General features: G+C 44.0%; 1 protein-coding gene across 1 annotated transcript in view; it reads left to right on the top strand.

Moving 5' to 3' along the window:
- Positions 1 to 15,678, top strand: part of DNAH8 (dynein axonemal heavy chain 8) — a 622,089-nt gene that overhangs the window by 81,931 nt on the left and 524,480 nt on the right. The window contains exons 7-9 of the mRNA XM_040430275.1: positions 4,471 to 4,572; positions 6,799 to 6,942; positions 10,117 to 10,314. Coding sequence (XP_040286209.1) covers positions 4,471 to 4,572; positions 6,799 to 6,942; positions 10,117 to 10,314 — 444 coding nt within the window. The remainder of the gene's footprint in view (positions 1 to 4,470; positions 4,573 to 6,798; positions 6,943 to 10,116; positions 10,315 to 15,678) is intronic.

Genomic DNA, 15,678 nt, shown 5'->3' with positions numbered 1-15,678 from the left:
GGGGAACTCCGGACGTGGATCTTTTCGCGTCACGTCTCAACCACAGGATCCCGCGCTATGTCGCGCGGTCCAGGGACCCTCAGGCTTTCGCGGTAGATGCCCTAGTTCTGCCTTGGTCCCAGTTCAACCTTCTGTACCTGTTTCCCCCCATTCCTCTCCTGCCCCGAGTGCTCAAGCGTCTCAAGGCAGCCCGGGTTCCGGCAATCCTGGTGGCTCCGGATTGGCCCCGCAGGGCGTGGTACGCAGATCTGGTGTTTCTGCTCGCCGACGTCCCGTGGCGACTTCCCCTGCGCCACGATCTCCTTTCACAGGGCCCTCTGTCCCACCCGAATTTACCTCAGCTTCGTTTGACGGCGTGGCTGTTGAGACCGCGGTCTTGAAGTCCCGTGGCCTCTCGGATTCTGTCATTCAGACGATGCTTCACGCTCGCAAACCCCAGTCAGCCCGTATTTACTACTGGACCTGGAGAGCGTATTTTGCCTGGTGCGAGTCTGGGCGTTTCTCCGTCCCTAACGTTCTGGCCTTCCTTCAGGCCGGTTTTGAGAAGGGTCTTCGCCTGGCTTCTCTCAGAGGACAGATTTCGGCCCTCTCAGTCCTTTTCCAGCGTCCCGTGGCCTCGCGGGCTCAGGTTAGGACTTTTCTCCAGGGTGTCGCTCGCCGTTTTCCAGTGGAGCCGTGGGACCTGAATCTCGTCCTTGACGCCCTTCAGTCTTCTCCCTTCGAGCCTTTGACAGAGATATCTCTGTCGTTTGTCTCGCTCAAGGTGGCCTTCTTAGTGGCAGTCACCTCCATCCGCCGGGTTTCCGAACTGGCGGCGCTTTCTTGCCGTTCGCCTTTCCTGGTTTTCCATCAGGACAAGGTGGTGTTGCGTCCCGTTCCCTCTTTTCTTCCAAAGGTGGTTTCCTCGTTTCATATCAATGAAGAGATCGTCCTTCCCTCTTTCTGCCCTAATCCTTCTCACCCTAGGGAGAAATCCCTCCATTGCCTTGATGTTGTTCGGGCTCTTCGCCTGTACCTTCGCCTCACGGAACCCTTCCGTCGTTCGGATTCCCTTTTCGTGGTCCCGGCGGGTCCTCGTAAGGGTTTGCCTGCCTCCAAGGCCACCATCTCTCGCTGGGTTCGGTCGGCTGTCAAGGAGGCCTATATCGCAAAGGGCCGTGCTCCCCCTTCCAGGTTGACCGCTCATTCGACTAGGGCATTTGGGGCTTCCTGGGCGGTGCGTCATCAGGCATCTGCTTCCCAGGTCTGCCGGGCCGCCACCTGGGCGTCAGTTCACACTTTCTCTAAGTTTTACCATATTCATTCCCTGGCTTCCGCTGACGCTAGCCTGGGGCGCAAGGTTCTACAAGCAGCTGTGCTTTAGATTGGCGACATGGCGTTCTTCTTCCCTCCCTCAGGGACTGCTTTGGGACGTCCCATGGTGCTGTGTCCCCCAATGCCATGCACGAGAAAAATGGATTTTTTGTACTCACCGTAAAATCCTTTTCTCGTAGTAGGCATTGGGGGACACAGATTCCGCCCATTTTTTGAGTTTCTTCTTATTTGTGGTCCCGGCGATTTGTGGTCGTTGGGTCTCCCCAGTTGAAGACTTGTTGGCGTTCAGTTTCTGTTTGTTCAGGTGTGGTGTTCCTACTGCTTTTGTACCGACTGGTGTCTCTCGGCTCTTGCAGAGGGGTATAGCCCACCTGGGCGGAGCCAACACTTTTTTGTTTCTAGTGTCAGCCTCCTAGTGGCAGCTGGGCATATACCCATGGTGCTGTGTCCCCCAATGCCTACTACCAGAAAAGGATTTTACGGTGAGTACAAAAAATCTATTTTTACTACCTGCAAAGTAACGTTAGCTTGTCAATTATACCTCTCGTTGAACACCAAAACAAAATTCCCATATTGCTATTTTTTTTATGCCTCTTCTCAAAATGTGTTATTAATTAATTACAAGGTTAAAAGTACACCAAAATGATACCGACATGCTTGTCCTGCAAAGCTTTCAAACAGCTCCATCAACAGAAATATTACAGTATGGTGACACAAAAACAAGAAGATATTTTTTTTAAAAAGTGTGCAGAAGTAGTAAAACGTAAGCACTTATACCAATTTGCTATCACCATTATCCTCCTGCAGAATGCCTCAAAATGAAAAATGAAAAAAAAAAATACTGGTTTAGTTTACCAGTAAATCCTTTTCCAGGAGTCCGACATGACAGCACCCATGGAGGTTGTCCTATTAGTCTCTGTAGGGACAGGAAGCGAGAGAGATTAAAAGGCACCTCCCCACCCCACTCTCCAGTGTTTTTCCAAATTACTACACTGGATAGGATCCAACTTTTTATTAATAACAATGTTACATTCACACTGCCATCAAAGGTTGGAACCAACATACCAGGGAGGGTAATATGGGGTGCTGTCATGTCGGACTTCTGGAAAAGGATTTACCGGTAAACTAAACCAGTATTTCCAGGACGTCCCTCCATGACAGCACCCATGGAGAACTAACGACTTAATTTTTTTTAGGGGGGGGGGACTACTGCCTGCAGGACTTTCCGCCCGAAGGCCAAGTCCTGGCTGGCCATCATATCTAGTCTGTAATGTTTGGCAAAAGTCAGGAAGCTAGACCAGGTTGCAGCCTTGCAAATCTGATCAACCGTGGCATCTGCCTTCTCTGCCCAGGAAGTTGCCACAGCTCTAGTAGAATGCGCCTTCAAAATTAGAGGACAGGTCTTCTCCTGAAGTCTATACGCTTCTTTAATAGTTTCTTTAATCCACCGTGCCAACGTCTGTTTTGAAGCTTTCATGCCTTTATTCTTCCCACCAAACTGGATGAATAGATTATTTGATTTTCTCCAGGTACTTGTTCTTTCAAGATAGGTTAGAATCGTTCTTCTAACATCCAGGCACTGGAACCTTTTCTCCTGTATATCTTTGGGAGAGGCACAAAATGAAGGGAGTGTTAGCACTTGTTCCCTATGAAAAGTTGAGACCACCTTAGGTAAGAAAGCTGGATCTAACTTCAGGATTATGCGATCATCCAAAATCCTCAAGTATGGTTCTTTAATAGATAAAGCCTGAATTTCTCCTATCCTGCGAGCTGTGGTTATAGCCAAGAGGAATACTGCCTTGAAAGAGAGAAATTTTTCAGAAATCTGTTCGATTGGCTCAAATGGGGGATCACATAAGCTTTCCAAGACTATATATAGACTCCAAGGAGGAATAGATTCTCAAGGTGGGTCTCATCCTTGATACTGCCTTTAGGAAACTCCTAATCCACCTATGCTCCGCTAAGGGTATATCTAAAATACAGCTGAGTGCCGTGACCTGGACTCTAAGCGTGCTAGGTTTTAGCCCTGCATCAAACCCCTCCTGAAGGAATTCTAATATGCTTTCTCCTTTGAGTCTCCCTGAGACTTAGCTGTCAAGTCTCTCTCTCCCTACAAGGAAGAGGAGAGAGGCCCACATTAGCGTCTAACTGGACTGAATAAGGGTGAATACCGAGACACACAAGGGGACTTACATGTCCCTGGACAGGGATGTCTGTACTAGCCTCCTGCATAGACGACATCTGGACCTCCATGACTCAGACTGACCCCAGCTGACATCACTTTTATATCTTACCTGGTCCGCCCTGTCGCCACGCAGCTCCGCCTCCCACCTTTCTGGGGGGACTCATTCCGAAGAGTCAACCCCCTTCCAAACACGAGACCGTCCCGGTCTCCCGCGTTACATGGGCGCCGCCATCTTCTTCCGACCATGTGATCCTTCCGGTCACATGGTCTTCCACCTGCACACCGTCAGGAGGAGCGCAGGAGCCGCAGCCGAGCCCAGAGCTCCCGATCCGGAGAAGCGGCCTCGGCCTCCCCGATACTGCGGCATAAGGTACAGAGGTAACGGGGCAAGCTAAGGGACCCCTACCCAGAGAGGTGCTAGCCACTAGAACCTGAAGAGGAGAGGCAGAACCCCCCGACCAGATTCGGCCTACGTACTTTTCCCTAGAGCAGGGAACAAAATTCTCTCTGCTCCTATCCCTGTAGGGACAGGAAGAACACTGGAGAGTGGAGTGGGGAGGTGCCTTTTAATCTCTCTCGCTTCCTGTCCCTACAGAGACCAATAGGACAAGCTCCATGGGTGCTGTCATGGAGGGACGTCCTGGAAAGGCAGAATTGCTTTTTTTCCAATTTCTCCATTAAAAGTTAATCAATAAGTTATATGTGACCCTCATCCAGCTACAGTGACATGTTTTGAACACCATTTTACAGTTTTTATATACGGTAGATACAACATCCGCACTTGGGGAACAGTTGCGGGTCCCACAGACACATTGGAACCTCAGCCAATGTCACCAAAGTTGGCAGTTCAGACTTTTATGTGTATGGTCAACTATACAGCCTGTGCATACAGAACGCCAGAGCTGCCCTCATTACACATTATGAGTAATACTTTTACTCCATTTTATCACTTTACATTGTTGTATTTCTAGGTTGCAAATCAAATAGTTACTGCCTGTAAAGCATACATTACTGAAACGGGAAGACGTATCATTTGGGATCAGGATGTAGAATCTGTGATAGTAAAAATTCAGGTAAGAAACAGAGTGTAATATAGTCAGATAAGATGTATTTGTTGGTATTACAACAGTCTTTCTGTGCTGGTGCTTACACTTTTCTGTTGCCCCAGTAGAAATGTAGTTCTACATGGCTTCAATTACAAAACAATAGTTAACCATGTAGTTTACAGCATATTCAGAGTAAGAGCTGCTCTTTGCAGTTGACTTATGCTTTGGCTGATGGAAGTATCAAATGGTAAATCCTCCCTATGTGATGTCAGACGCTGTGTTACAAGTTGCTCTGATGGAGTGTTATGTCTTTGCATTGCTAAAGCTGTTTCCTGTATGCACATTATGTTATGATCTTTCTTTTTTTTTTTTTTTCTTTTTTTTTTTTATTAATTTTTATTTTCATAAAAAACATACATGTAGAAAGAACATATAACATGTAACAATACATCAACAAAATATGCCAGACAAATATTTCCTGTACCCCGGAAATAACCCTTCTCTCTCTGGGAGTCCAGAAAATGTTATGATCTTTCTTGATGGGACAATCGATCTTCAGCTCGATGATGTTAAAATTTATGTTTGCTGGTAGCATTCGAGACTCCAGTACTAGCGATCAATGGACCTGCGCACAATCCTGTTGATAAGTGTCCCCCAGTATGTCTTGGTTTAGCTCTTAATTAGACCTGAACGTGATGCATCCATGTCAGACTTCTGATAAAAACTGTAAGGAGGATGGGGGGGGGGGGGGGGGGCACTGGTCTAACCGGAGAGTGTGGATTCTCTGTGTCAGCCAAGGGATGTCAGCCACTAACCCCTAGGGTGTTATTGAGCACTCTCACAGGAGACAGGACAGAAAGCAGCAAGAGAGAAACTGAATCACTACCTACAGCAGGGATCAGCAACCTCCGGCACTCCAGCTGTTCAAAAACTACAAATCCCAGAATGCTTAATTTACTTCTATAGGAGTTGGAAGAGGAGCTAAGCATGCTTGCATGCTGGGAGTTGTAGTTTCACAGCAGCTGGAGTGCCGAAGGTTGCTAATCCCTGACTTACATGATTATCTAATATGGTTGACAGCTGACTCACAGAGTCAGACAACAGTTAATGCTCCAATAGCTCAAGTTGCAGTAAGAGTCGCAGTTAGTGTAAACTGAGTCTAATAGCAGACACGGTGATGAGAAGTGGTATTGCAGAGAAGACTGGAGTAAAGGCAGAGGATGATGATGAAGAGGAAGCTGCCTTTTTACCTTGTAACCCTGCCAAGGGGTCGTGCTGGGAGGCAGGAAGCACGTGCCCCTGGAAACATAAACGACAGGAAGCGCCGCACGCGCACACTTATGGGACGCCAGCATGGGATGGAGCATGGAGGCAGTGTGGCCGAAGGACACATCTGGCACCCATGCGCCTGTCACATCTGGCGAAGACAGCAGCGGGCATCGAGGCTGGAGATGCTGGGGATATGACAGGTGAGACAGCGGGAGGTATGGCAGAAGGCCCAGGCCTAACATTAAACAATGTGGAGCCGTACAGTCACTTGAAGTAATACAACAAAGGGTGACCAAGGGTCTAGGGAACAGGTACAAGTATAGTACTACATGGTTCAGACATGGTATCTGAAGGACAATGCAGGTGTGCAGTCAGGAGAAGCCATAAGTAAAAGGTAGGACTTTCGGTCTTGAGCATAGAAACCGTAGAATGAGTCAGAAGCAGGATCAGGTACAGAGCCGGGATCAAAACCTAAATACAGCTGAGCCGAGTACTGGATCCAAAGAAGAAAACAGTGAGCAAACTATAGTTAGCACACAGGAAGGATATATTATATGTGCCAGTCTTAATAGGAACTGTGCTGTAATAAGATGCACCAAATTTATTAAGCGGCGCAGGTCTTCTGAAGCATCTTCTGGTAGGTTGTCCACTACAAAATCAAATCTACAACCACCAGAGTGATGATTATATAGGGCTGTTATTGCTCTAAATGGTTGAGCAGCACAGCCCTGTAGTTGGATGGCTGTGCATACAGATTGACCAAGTGGCCATGATTTGGCCAATATCTGCCACTGGAAGCAATGGCAGCTGGCAGAAGGAGACTGCATGACTGTAGCAAAGTGAGTACATTACTAAGACCCTGAAAGCTGTAGCAATCAGCACAGAAAAAGAAGTTGTGACACACAACATTATCTACCTTCATCATCAGCTGGTGATCGCTATATTTGATTTTTTTTTTATGCAAACTTGTATTTTTTTCTCTAGGAGTGCACCTTTCTTATTCAGGAATACCAGGAGAGTTTTCATAGAAAGCAAGCATACAGTGAAATGCATAATGAAAAATCTTTTGATGTGTCAGAGAGCTACATATTTGGAAAATTAGAAGCTTTTTGTGAGCGGACGGATAAGGTACATAACACATGAGTCAAATAATATGTGTACAATCGAGAATACATTCACAAAAGCACAAACCTACGTATGCACATTAATTGTATGCCCACCTGTTCAGGCTAGATTATACATAGTACTATTTTGTCTATGTGCTTAAAGAGGACCTTTCACTAGATTAAAAAATCTAAACTAACTATACAGACATGTAGAGCGGCGCCCAGGGATCCCCCTGCACTTACTGTTATCCCTGGGCGCCGCCCCGTTCTCCCGGTATAGCCTCCGGTATCTTCATAGTTAGGCTCCACCCAGTTGAGCCTGCCAGCGTCTCTTTCTCCCATGCTGTAGCGCTGGCCAATCGCAGCGCTCAGCTCATAGCCTGAGAGTTTTTTTTTCTCTCAGGCTATGAGCTGAGTGCTGCGATTGGCCAGCGCTACAGCATGGGAGAAAGACGCCGGCAGGTTCCCCTGGGTGGAGCCTAACATGTGAAGATACCGGAGGCTATACCGGGCGAACGGAGCGGCGCCCAGGTATAACAGTAAGTGCAGGGGGATCCCTGGGCGCCGCTCTACATGTCTGTATAGTTAGTTTAGATGTTTTATTCTAGTGAAAGGTCCTCTTTAAGGGGAACCTGTCACCTCCAAAACACATATAAAACCGACATCATTACCTTACAGTAGCCCGCAGTGTGTTCATAATCATGTGTTTCATTCCTCCATCGATTGCTGCATACTTTATAAAAACGCTGTTTTAATCTCCATTCGCGCTATCTTCAGAGCCAGCTTGAAGTCAAGGGGGCAGCGGCCCCGATTTTGGGTCCGCAGCTCCGCAAAAAGATAGAGCATGTCCTATTCTTGTCCGCAGCTTGCGGACAAGAATTGGCATTTCTATGGGGGTGACGGGCTGGTGTGTTGCGGACCCGCAATTCGCGGGTCCGCAACACCCCACGGACGTGTGAATGCAGCCTTATTGAGTAAAATGTAAAAAAATAAAATAAAATAGACATATTTGATATCGCCGTGTCGTAACAATTGGCTCTACAAAAATATCACATGATCTACCCCATCAAGTAAATGGTGTAAAAAACAAATCAAATCAAAAATTTTTTTTTTAGTCACCTCACCTCACAAAAAACATGATGTTAATCAATCAAAAAGTCGTATGTACCTCAAAATGGTAGCAATAAAAACGTCACCTCATCCCAGAAAAATATAAAATAAATGGCTCTAAGAAAATGGCAACACAAAAACATGATTTTTTTCTAAAAATGTTTTTATTGTGTAAAATGTAAAAATAAAAAAAACTAGACACATTTGGTATCGTTGCGACCGTAATGACCAGATCTGTAAAAATATCACATGATCTACCCCATCAAGTGAACGGTGTAAAAAAAATATAGAAAAATGACAGCGAACAGCTTTTTTTGTGACTTCACCTCCCAAAAATGAGATAAAAAGCAACCAGAAAGCCAAATGTATGCCAAAATGGTGACAATAAAAACTACAGCTTGTCTCGCACAAAATAAGCCCTCACGCAGCTCATTCAACAAAAAATTAAAAAAGTTATTGCTCTTAAAAACCATGACAGAAAATTCCATGTTAGAAAATCCAGATACCGCTCCCTCCCTTCTGAGCCCTGGCATATCCCCAAATAACAGTTTATGACCACAATTGGGGTGTTACTGTATTCAGGAGAAAGTGGGTAGCAAATTGGGGGGATATTCTCCTGTTCTCTTTTGTGAAAAAGAAAGTTTGGGCCTAAAGCACCATTTTCTTGTAAAAAAAAGAAAATTACATTTTTCATTTTTACACCCAAGTATTAAAAATTCAATGAAACAGCTGTTGAGTGAAGTGCTCGCTACATCCCTTAAAAATTCCTTGGGTGGTGTAGTTTACAATATGTGGTCACTTTTTGGGGGTTTTCACTGTAGGGTACCTCAGGGCCATTCCAGCAAAATCTGCCCTCCAAAAACCATATGGTGCTCCTTCCCCTCTGTGCCCTGCCGTGTGCCCAAACAGCGGCATACGACCACATATGGGGTGCTTCTGTAAACTGCAGAATCAAGGTAATAAATATTGAGGTTTGTTTTGTTGTTAACCCTTGATGTGTTCCAGGAAAACATTGATTTAATATGGAAAATCTGCAAAAAAAGTGACATTTTGACATTTCTGTGGAATACCTAAAGGGTTAACAACATTTCTAAAACCAGTTTTGATTCATTTGAGGGGTGTCATTTCTAAAATGGGGTCATTTATGGGTTGGTTCTACTATATAATCCCCACAAAGTGACTTCAAAACTGAACTGGTCCTTAAAAAAGTTGACTTTGGAAATTTCTAAAATTCTAAACCTTCTAGCGTCCTAAAAAAATAAAATTACATTACTAAAATGATGCCAACATTGAGTAGACATATGGGGAATATGGGGAATGTTAATTAATAAATATTTCATAAGGCATCACTATCTGTCTTAAAAGCAGAGAGATTCAAATTTTTCATTAACGTTTGGATTTTTTTTATAAATAAAGGTAAAACATATTGACTCAAATTTACCATTAACATAAAGTACAATGTGTCACGGGAAAACTGAATGGCTTGTATAAGTAAAAGCGTTCCAAAGTTATTACCACATAAAGTGACACATGTCAGATTAGCAAAATTAGGCCTGGTCAGGAAGGGGTTAAATGGCCCAGTCTGGAAGTGGTTAAAGATACAAACCATCATAATTATGAGGACAGTTGCTCTGTATATTACACTACAGTGCATCCAATACATACAGTAAATAAACCTGCAAAAATAAACTACACTTGGAGTTAAAAGCTACACAAGAGGACAATTTGTCATTTATCCATCCAGAGAATGCTGATGTTCCCCCCCAATTAATGCCATCATCCAATGCCCATGTAAAAACTCCAATAACATGTATAAACATTCCATTCAGTGCTCATTTATTACCTTCATACAATTAGCAAAACCCTGGACACATTCCACAATATGGCTATATGTGTGTCAGAGGAGCGGGACATCACTGACACATAGCGGATATGGGACCATAGTGGATTTGGATCTCAGGCACTTTTCCTGCATGTCGAACACGTGCCCCCTAGACATGCTGCAGGTACCCCTTGTGGTAGGATACATGTACGACTGGTAGAGAAACAGGAACAGAACAGACATGTATTTCTTTAATTTTTATAGATTGGAAAAATTATATCAATTGTGCAATCCTACTCAGCTCTAAGCAAATGTACAACTGAAGGAATTGATCGCTTCTACATAAAGTTTCAAAATACTTATCAGAACATTAGAAAAAGGACTTTTAATATTCTGGACATGAAGAAAACAGAATTTGATGACAATTTTACTGAATTTATGGAGCAAATAAATAATTTAGAGGTAAAATATTCTGAATCCCATTCAGATGATGCTTCTTAAGGCCACAATGAAAAATGTATCCAGATGTTACATAAATGGATAATATCCCTTCTTCTTTTCATCCTGAAATCCGCACTGTTCTATAGTTTTAGCATTGTTTTCTTTTTTAAGTTCTGTAGTTTTCAGGTCAATTGAAGACTGTGTGTAAGACAATAAATCAGCTATCCATATAATCAGGTCTAAGAACATTTCCTAGAAATATTTCTTTAACAAAGACTTAACCACTTTGGTTGGGGGGCAATTTTGTGCTGCAAGACAGTCTAAAATTTGCTTTAAAAGACCCATTTATTAATAGAAGTCATGATTTGGTGAAAAGGTTGCTTTTATCTATCGCCTTTCTTCTACTCTTTCTATGGAAAGTGTTGAAAAACCCATACATTTAGCGCACAGCATGTTTTTTGGCACAGTTTGCAATCGACTTCTGATGCATTTTGCTACATAAATTATTATCCACTGTTGATAAAGTAAAATGCCTCAGAAACGATGAAAAAAACAGCCCAGCAAAAACTGCATTTAGTAACAGGTGGCTTTTGCTGAGTTTTATTATAGGGAGGATGGTGTTTTAGTTTTCACTTACAGAAGCTTTGTAGCTGTGTATTTATAGAGGTATCACAGGCCGGATTACTGCAAAGTACTCAGAATAATTATACCTATTTTAGTAGCCAAAATGACCCCTTCCAGGGATAAGAGAGGTAGAAAAAGAATATGTATAATATATAACTGTTATATATATATAAACATTCTTTATCATACAGTAACAATCCACCACGTCCAGCGGGAAAAGTGCAAAAACTGTGTGTACAGGCGATGACAGATGTTATTGGCCCTAGTTCTGTGTGATCCTTAATATATAGGCTGACAGTATCTCTCAATAAAGCAAATCTCAGCTTTATGTAGTCCAAAGGGCTTTGAATTAGACGTCTTTTTTGTTCTACTCCACTACCCTTGGTTCATAGGCCCAGGAATGTTGCCTAGCTCTGTAATCCTGCGCCTTCACAGTAGCTCACACTATTGGCACATGCGCAGTGCATCTGCTTCCCCAGCAGCATGGATACTAGTGTAACCTACAGCAACTGCAGGAGATACCTGACCCTGTCAGTCAGGGAGAGGGAGAATGGCAATAGGCGCTTGTCCTTATTTTGTAATTAATGTAATTAAAGTTTACTGTGTTTGATTTTCTTTTTTTGCCCCTTGCCGGAAGGAAGTGCAGCATAAACATGGGTATGCATTTTTTTTTAATGCGATATATCCAAAATGCACCATTAGGAAGCATAAGCAATTGTGAATCAATTTCAGCTGCTTTGATGCAAATGAAAGTGATTACAGGCACACTAAAGAGAAGACAGCAAGACAACCCCCAAAAACGGAGTGGTTTTTCACTTGGCCACAGACAGTTTCACTCTAATTATCCTTCCTGATTCTTTTAGCGTTTTGCTAGTGTTCTTGTTACTACTTGTAGCAGGAACATGCCCAGATGTTATTGGGAGTGCATACAGGCACTTGAGGGTCTTACACATTATGTGTTGCTGTGATGAAATTCATAAACAGTGATGGCCAGTTCGCCGGCGTACACATGCGGGCTGCCATCTTAGCTCACAATTCCGGCGATGCACAAGTAAGTCCTTACCTGTGCCGGGAGACGGTCTGAAACAAATGCGGTCACCGGGAGCAGGCAGTTCCGAGAACAGCCTGATGAAGGCCCTCGGCGGCTGTTCTCGAAACTGCCTGCTCCCGGTGACCGCATTTGTTTCAGACCGCCTCTCGCACGGGCACAGGTAAGGGCTTACCTGTGCATCGCCGGACTTGTGAGTTAAGATGGCAGCCCGCATGTGTTCGCGGGCGAACTGGCCATCACTGTTCATAAATAACAGGATACGAGAATAGGAATCATGTCTGGCTTTGTGATGTTTTTTAATCTTGTGTGAAATCAATGTGTTTATTCTTATGCCTTTTTGCGCTGTATATTAGTAACTATAATGAAAAGTATCCTGAGCCTGGGAGAGCCGGCAGCCTCTTGTGTAGGAGAAATGACACAGGATGTAAGAGATCACTGCAGTGCCCTGTGGTGGAGGAATTGCCTTATCTTCCACTACAGCCCCATTCATTCTAGTTATAGGGGTTCTCCGGGCTTTTAATATTGATGACCTATCCTCAGGATAGATCATCAATATCAGATCGGTGGGGGTCCGACACCCGGCCCCCCCACCCATGAAATGTATGAGGAGACTACGTGTGCAGTGTGCACGTGCCATCTCCAATCTCTTCCTGCTCACCACTGCTGTCTATGACAAAGCAACAGTGAACAGGAAGAGAGACGGTAGATGGCACATGCTCACTGCACGCGGCGTCGCCTCATACAGCTGATCGGCGTGGGTGCCAGGTGTCGGACCCCTGCCAATCTGATATTGATGACCTATCCCGAGGATAGGTCATCAATATTAAAAGCCCGGAGTATCACATTAGTTTCCCCTGTCAGCAAATACAGTCCTGATCAAAAGTTTAAGACCACTTGAAAAATGGCAAAAAATCCTATTTAGCATGGCTGATCCAAGTAAAATAGGATCCAAGTAGCAAGGTTCCAAGTAGAGCTTCAACATGCAACAAGAAGAGATGGGAGTGAGACAAAACATTTTTTCAGCATTTAATTTAATGAAAACAACGAATAAACTGAAACAGGCTGTTTTTCAGCTGATCAAAGGTTTAGGACCACACCTCCAAAAAAAAACGAAACCTCCCAAAACAGAAATCCAACTTCCAAACATGAACTCAGTAATGAGTAGCTCCGCCGTTATTGTTTATCACGCGTTTCCATGAGGTGAGTGGGAACATTTCTCCAAGTGGTGAAGACGGCCGCATGAAGGCCATCTACTGTCTGGAACTGTTGTCCATTTTTGTAAACTTCCCTTGCCATCCATCCCCAAAGGTTCTCAATTGGATTTAGATCAGGGGAACATGCAGGATGGGCCAAAAGAGTGATGTTATTCTCCTGGAAGAAGTCCCTTGTCCTGCGGGCATTGTGTACTGTAGCGTTGTCCTGTTGAAAAACCCAGTCGTTACCACACAGACGAGGGCCCTCAGCCATGAGGAATGCTCTCTGCAACATCTGGACATAGCCAGCGGCCGTTTGATGCCCCTGCACTTCCTGAAGCTCCATTGTTCCACTGAAGGAAAAAGCCCCCCAGACCATTATGGCGCCCCCTCCGCTGTGGCGCGTAGAAAACATCTCAGGTGGGATCTGCTGGTCATGCCAGTAACGTTGGAAACCATCAGGACCATCAAGGTTACATTTTTTCTCATCAGAGAATAAAACTTTCTTCCACCTTTGAATGTCCCATGTTTGGTGCTCTCTTGCAAAGTCCAAACGAGCAGTTCTGTGGCGTTCAAGGAGACGAGGTCTTTTGAAGACGTTTTTTGTTTTTGAAGCCCTTCAGTCTCAGATGCCGTCTGATGGTTATGGGGCTGCAGTCAGCACCAGTAAGGGCCTTAATTTCGGTCGAGGATCGTCCAGTGTCTTGACGGACAGCCAATTGGATCCTCCGGCTCAGTGCTGATGACATTTTTGTTGGGGTCTTCCACTTGACTTTTTTGTTCCATAACCCTCAGGATCATTTAAGAAATTCCAAATGACAGTCTTACTGCGTCCCACCTCAGCAGCGATGGCGCGCTGTGAGAGACCCTGCTTATGCAGTTCAACAGCCCGACCACGTTCAAAAAGGGAGAGTTTTTTTGCCTTTGCCATCACAACGTGTGACTGCCTGACAGAGAATGACAATGAATCCACATCTTTGCACAGATTTGGCCTTTTAACCACCTCAGCCCCCAGTGCTTAAACACCCTGAAAGACCAGGCCACTTTTTACACTTCTGACCTACACTACTTTCACCGTTTATTGCTCGGTCATGCAACTTACCACCCAAATGAATTTTACCTCCTTTTCTTCTCACTAATAGAGCTTTCATTTGGTGGTATTTCATTGCTGCTGACATTTTTACTTTTTTTGTTATTAATCGAAATTTAACGATTTTTTTGCAAAAAAATGACATTTTTCACTTTCAGTTGTAAAATTTTGCAAAAAAAACGAGATCCATATATAAATTTTGCTCTAAATTTATTGTTCTACATGTCTTTGATAAAAAAAAAAATGTTTGGGTAAAAAAAAAAAATGGTTTGGGTAAAAGTTATAGCGTTTACAAACTATGGTACAAAAATGTGAATTTCCGCTTTTTGAAGCAGCTCTGACTTTCTGAGCACCTGTCATGTTTCCTGAGGTTCTACAATGCCCAGACAGTACAAACACCCCACAAATGACCCCATTTCGGAAAGTAGACACCCTAAGGTATTCGCTGATGGGTATAGTGAGTTCATAGAACTTTTTATTTTTTGTCACAAGTTAGCGGAAAATGATGATTTTTATTTTTTTTTCTTACAAAGTCTCATAGTCTCAGAAATATCTTGGCAAAAGACAACTTTTCCCATTTTTTTTATACAAAGTTGGCATTTGACCAAGATATTTATCTCACCCAGCATGGGTATATGTAAAATGACACCCCAAAACACATTCCCCAACTTCTCCTGAATACGGAGATACCACATGTGTGACACTTTTTTGCAGCCTAGGTGGGCAAAGGGGCCCATATTCCAAAGAGCACCTTTCGGATTTCACTGGTCATTTTTTACAGAATTTGATTTCAAACTCCTTACCACACATTTGGGCCCCTAGAATGCCAGGGCAGTATAACTACCCCACAAGTGACCCCATTTTGGAAAGAAGACACCCCAAGGTATTCGCTGATGGGCATAGTGAGTTCATGGAAGTTTTTATTTTTTTTGGCACAAGTTAGCGCTAACTTGGGACAAAAATTTCAATCTTTCATGGACTCAATATGCCCCTCACGGAATACCTGGGGGTGTCTTCTTTCCGAAATGGGGTCACATGTGGGGTATTTATACTGCCCTGGCATTCTAGGGGCCCTAAAGCGTGAGAAGAAGTCTGGAATATAAATGTCTATAAAAAATTTTACGCATTTGGATTCCGTGAGGGGTATGGTGAGTTCATGTGAGATTTAATTTTTTGACACAAGTTAGTGGAATATGAGACTTTGTAAGAAAAAAAAAAATAATTTCCGCTAACTTGGGCCAAAAAAATGTCTGAATGGAGCCTTACAGAGGGGTGATCAATGACAGGGGGGTGATCAATGACAGGGGGGTGATCAGGGAGTCTATATGGGGTGATCACCCCCCTGTCATTGATCACCCCCCTGTAAGGCTCCATTCAGATGTCCGTATGTGTTTTGCGGATCCGATCCATGTATCCGTGGATCCGTA

Source organism: Bufo bufo, chromosome 4 (assembly GCF_905171765.1).
Source record: "Bufo bufo chromosome 4, aBufBuf1.1, whole genome shotgun sequence".
NCBI lineage: Eukaryota > Metazoa > Chordata > Amphibia > Anura > Bufonidae > Bufo > Bufo bufo.
Note: the sequence above shows the minus strand (reverse complement) of the source record. Positions and strands in the feature narration are given on the sequence as shown.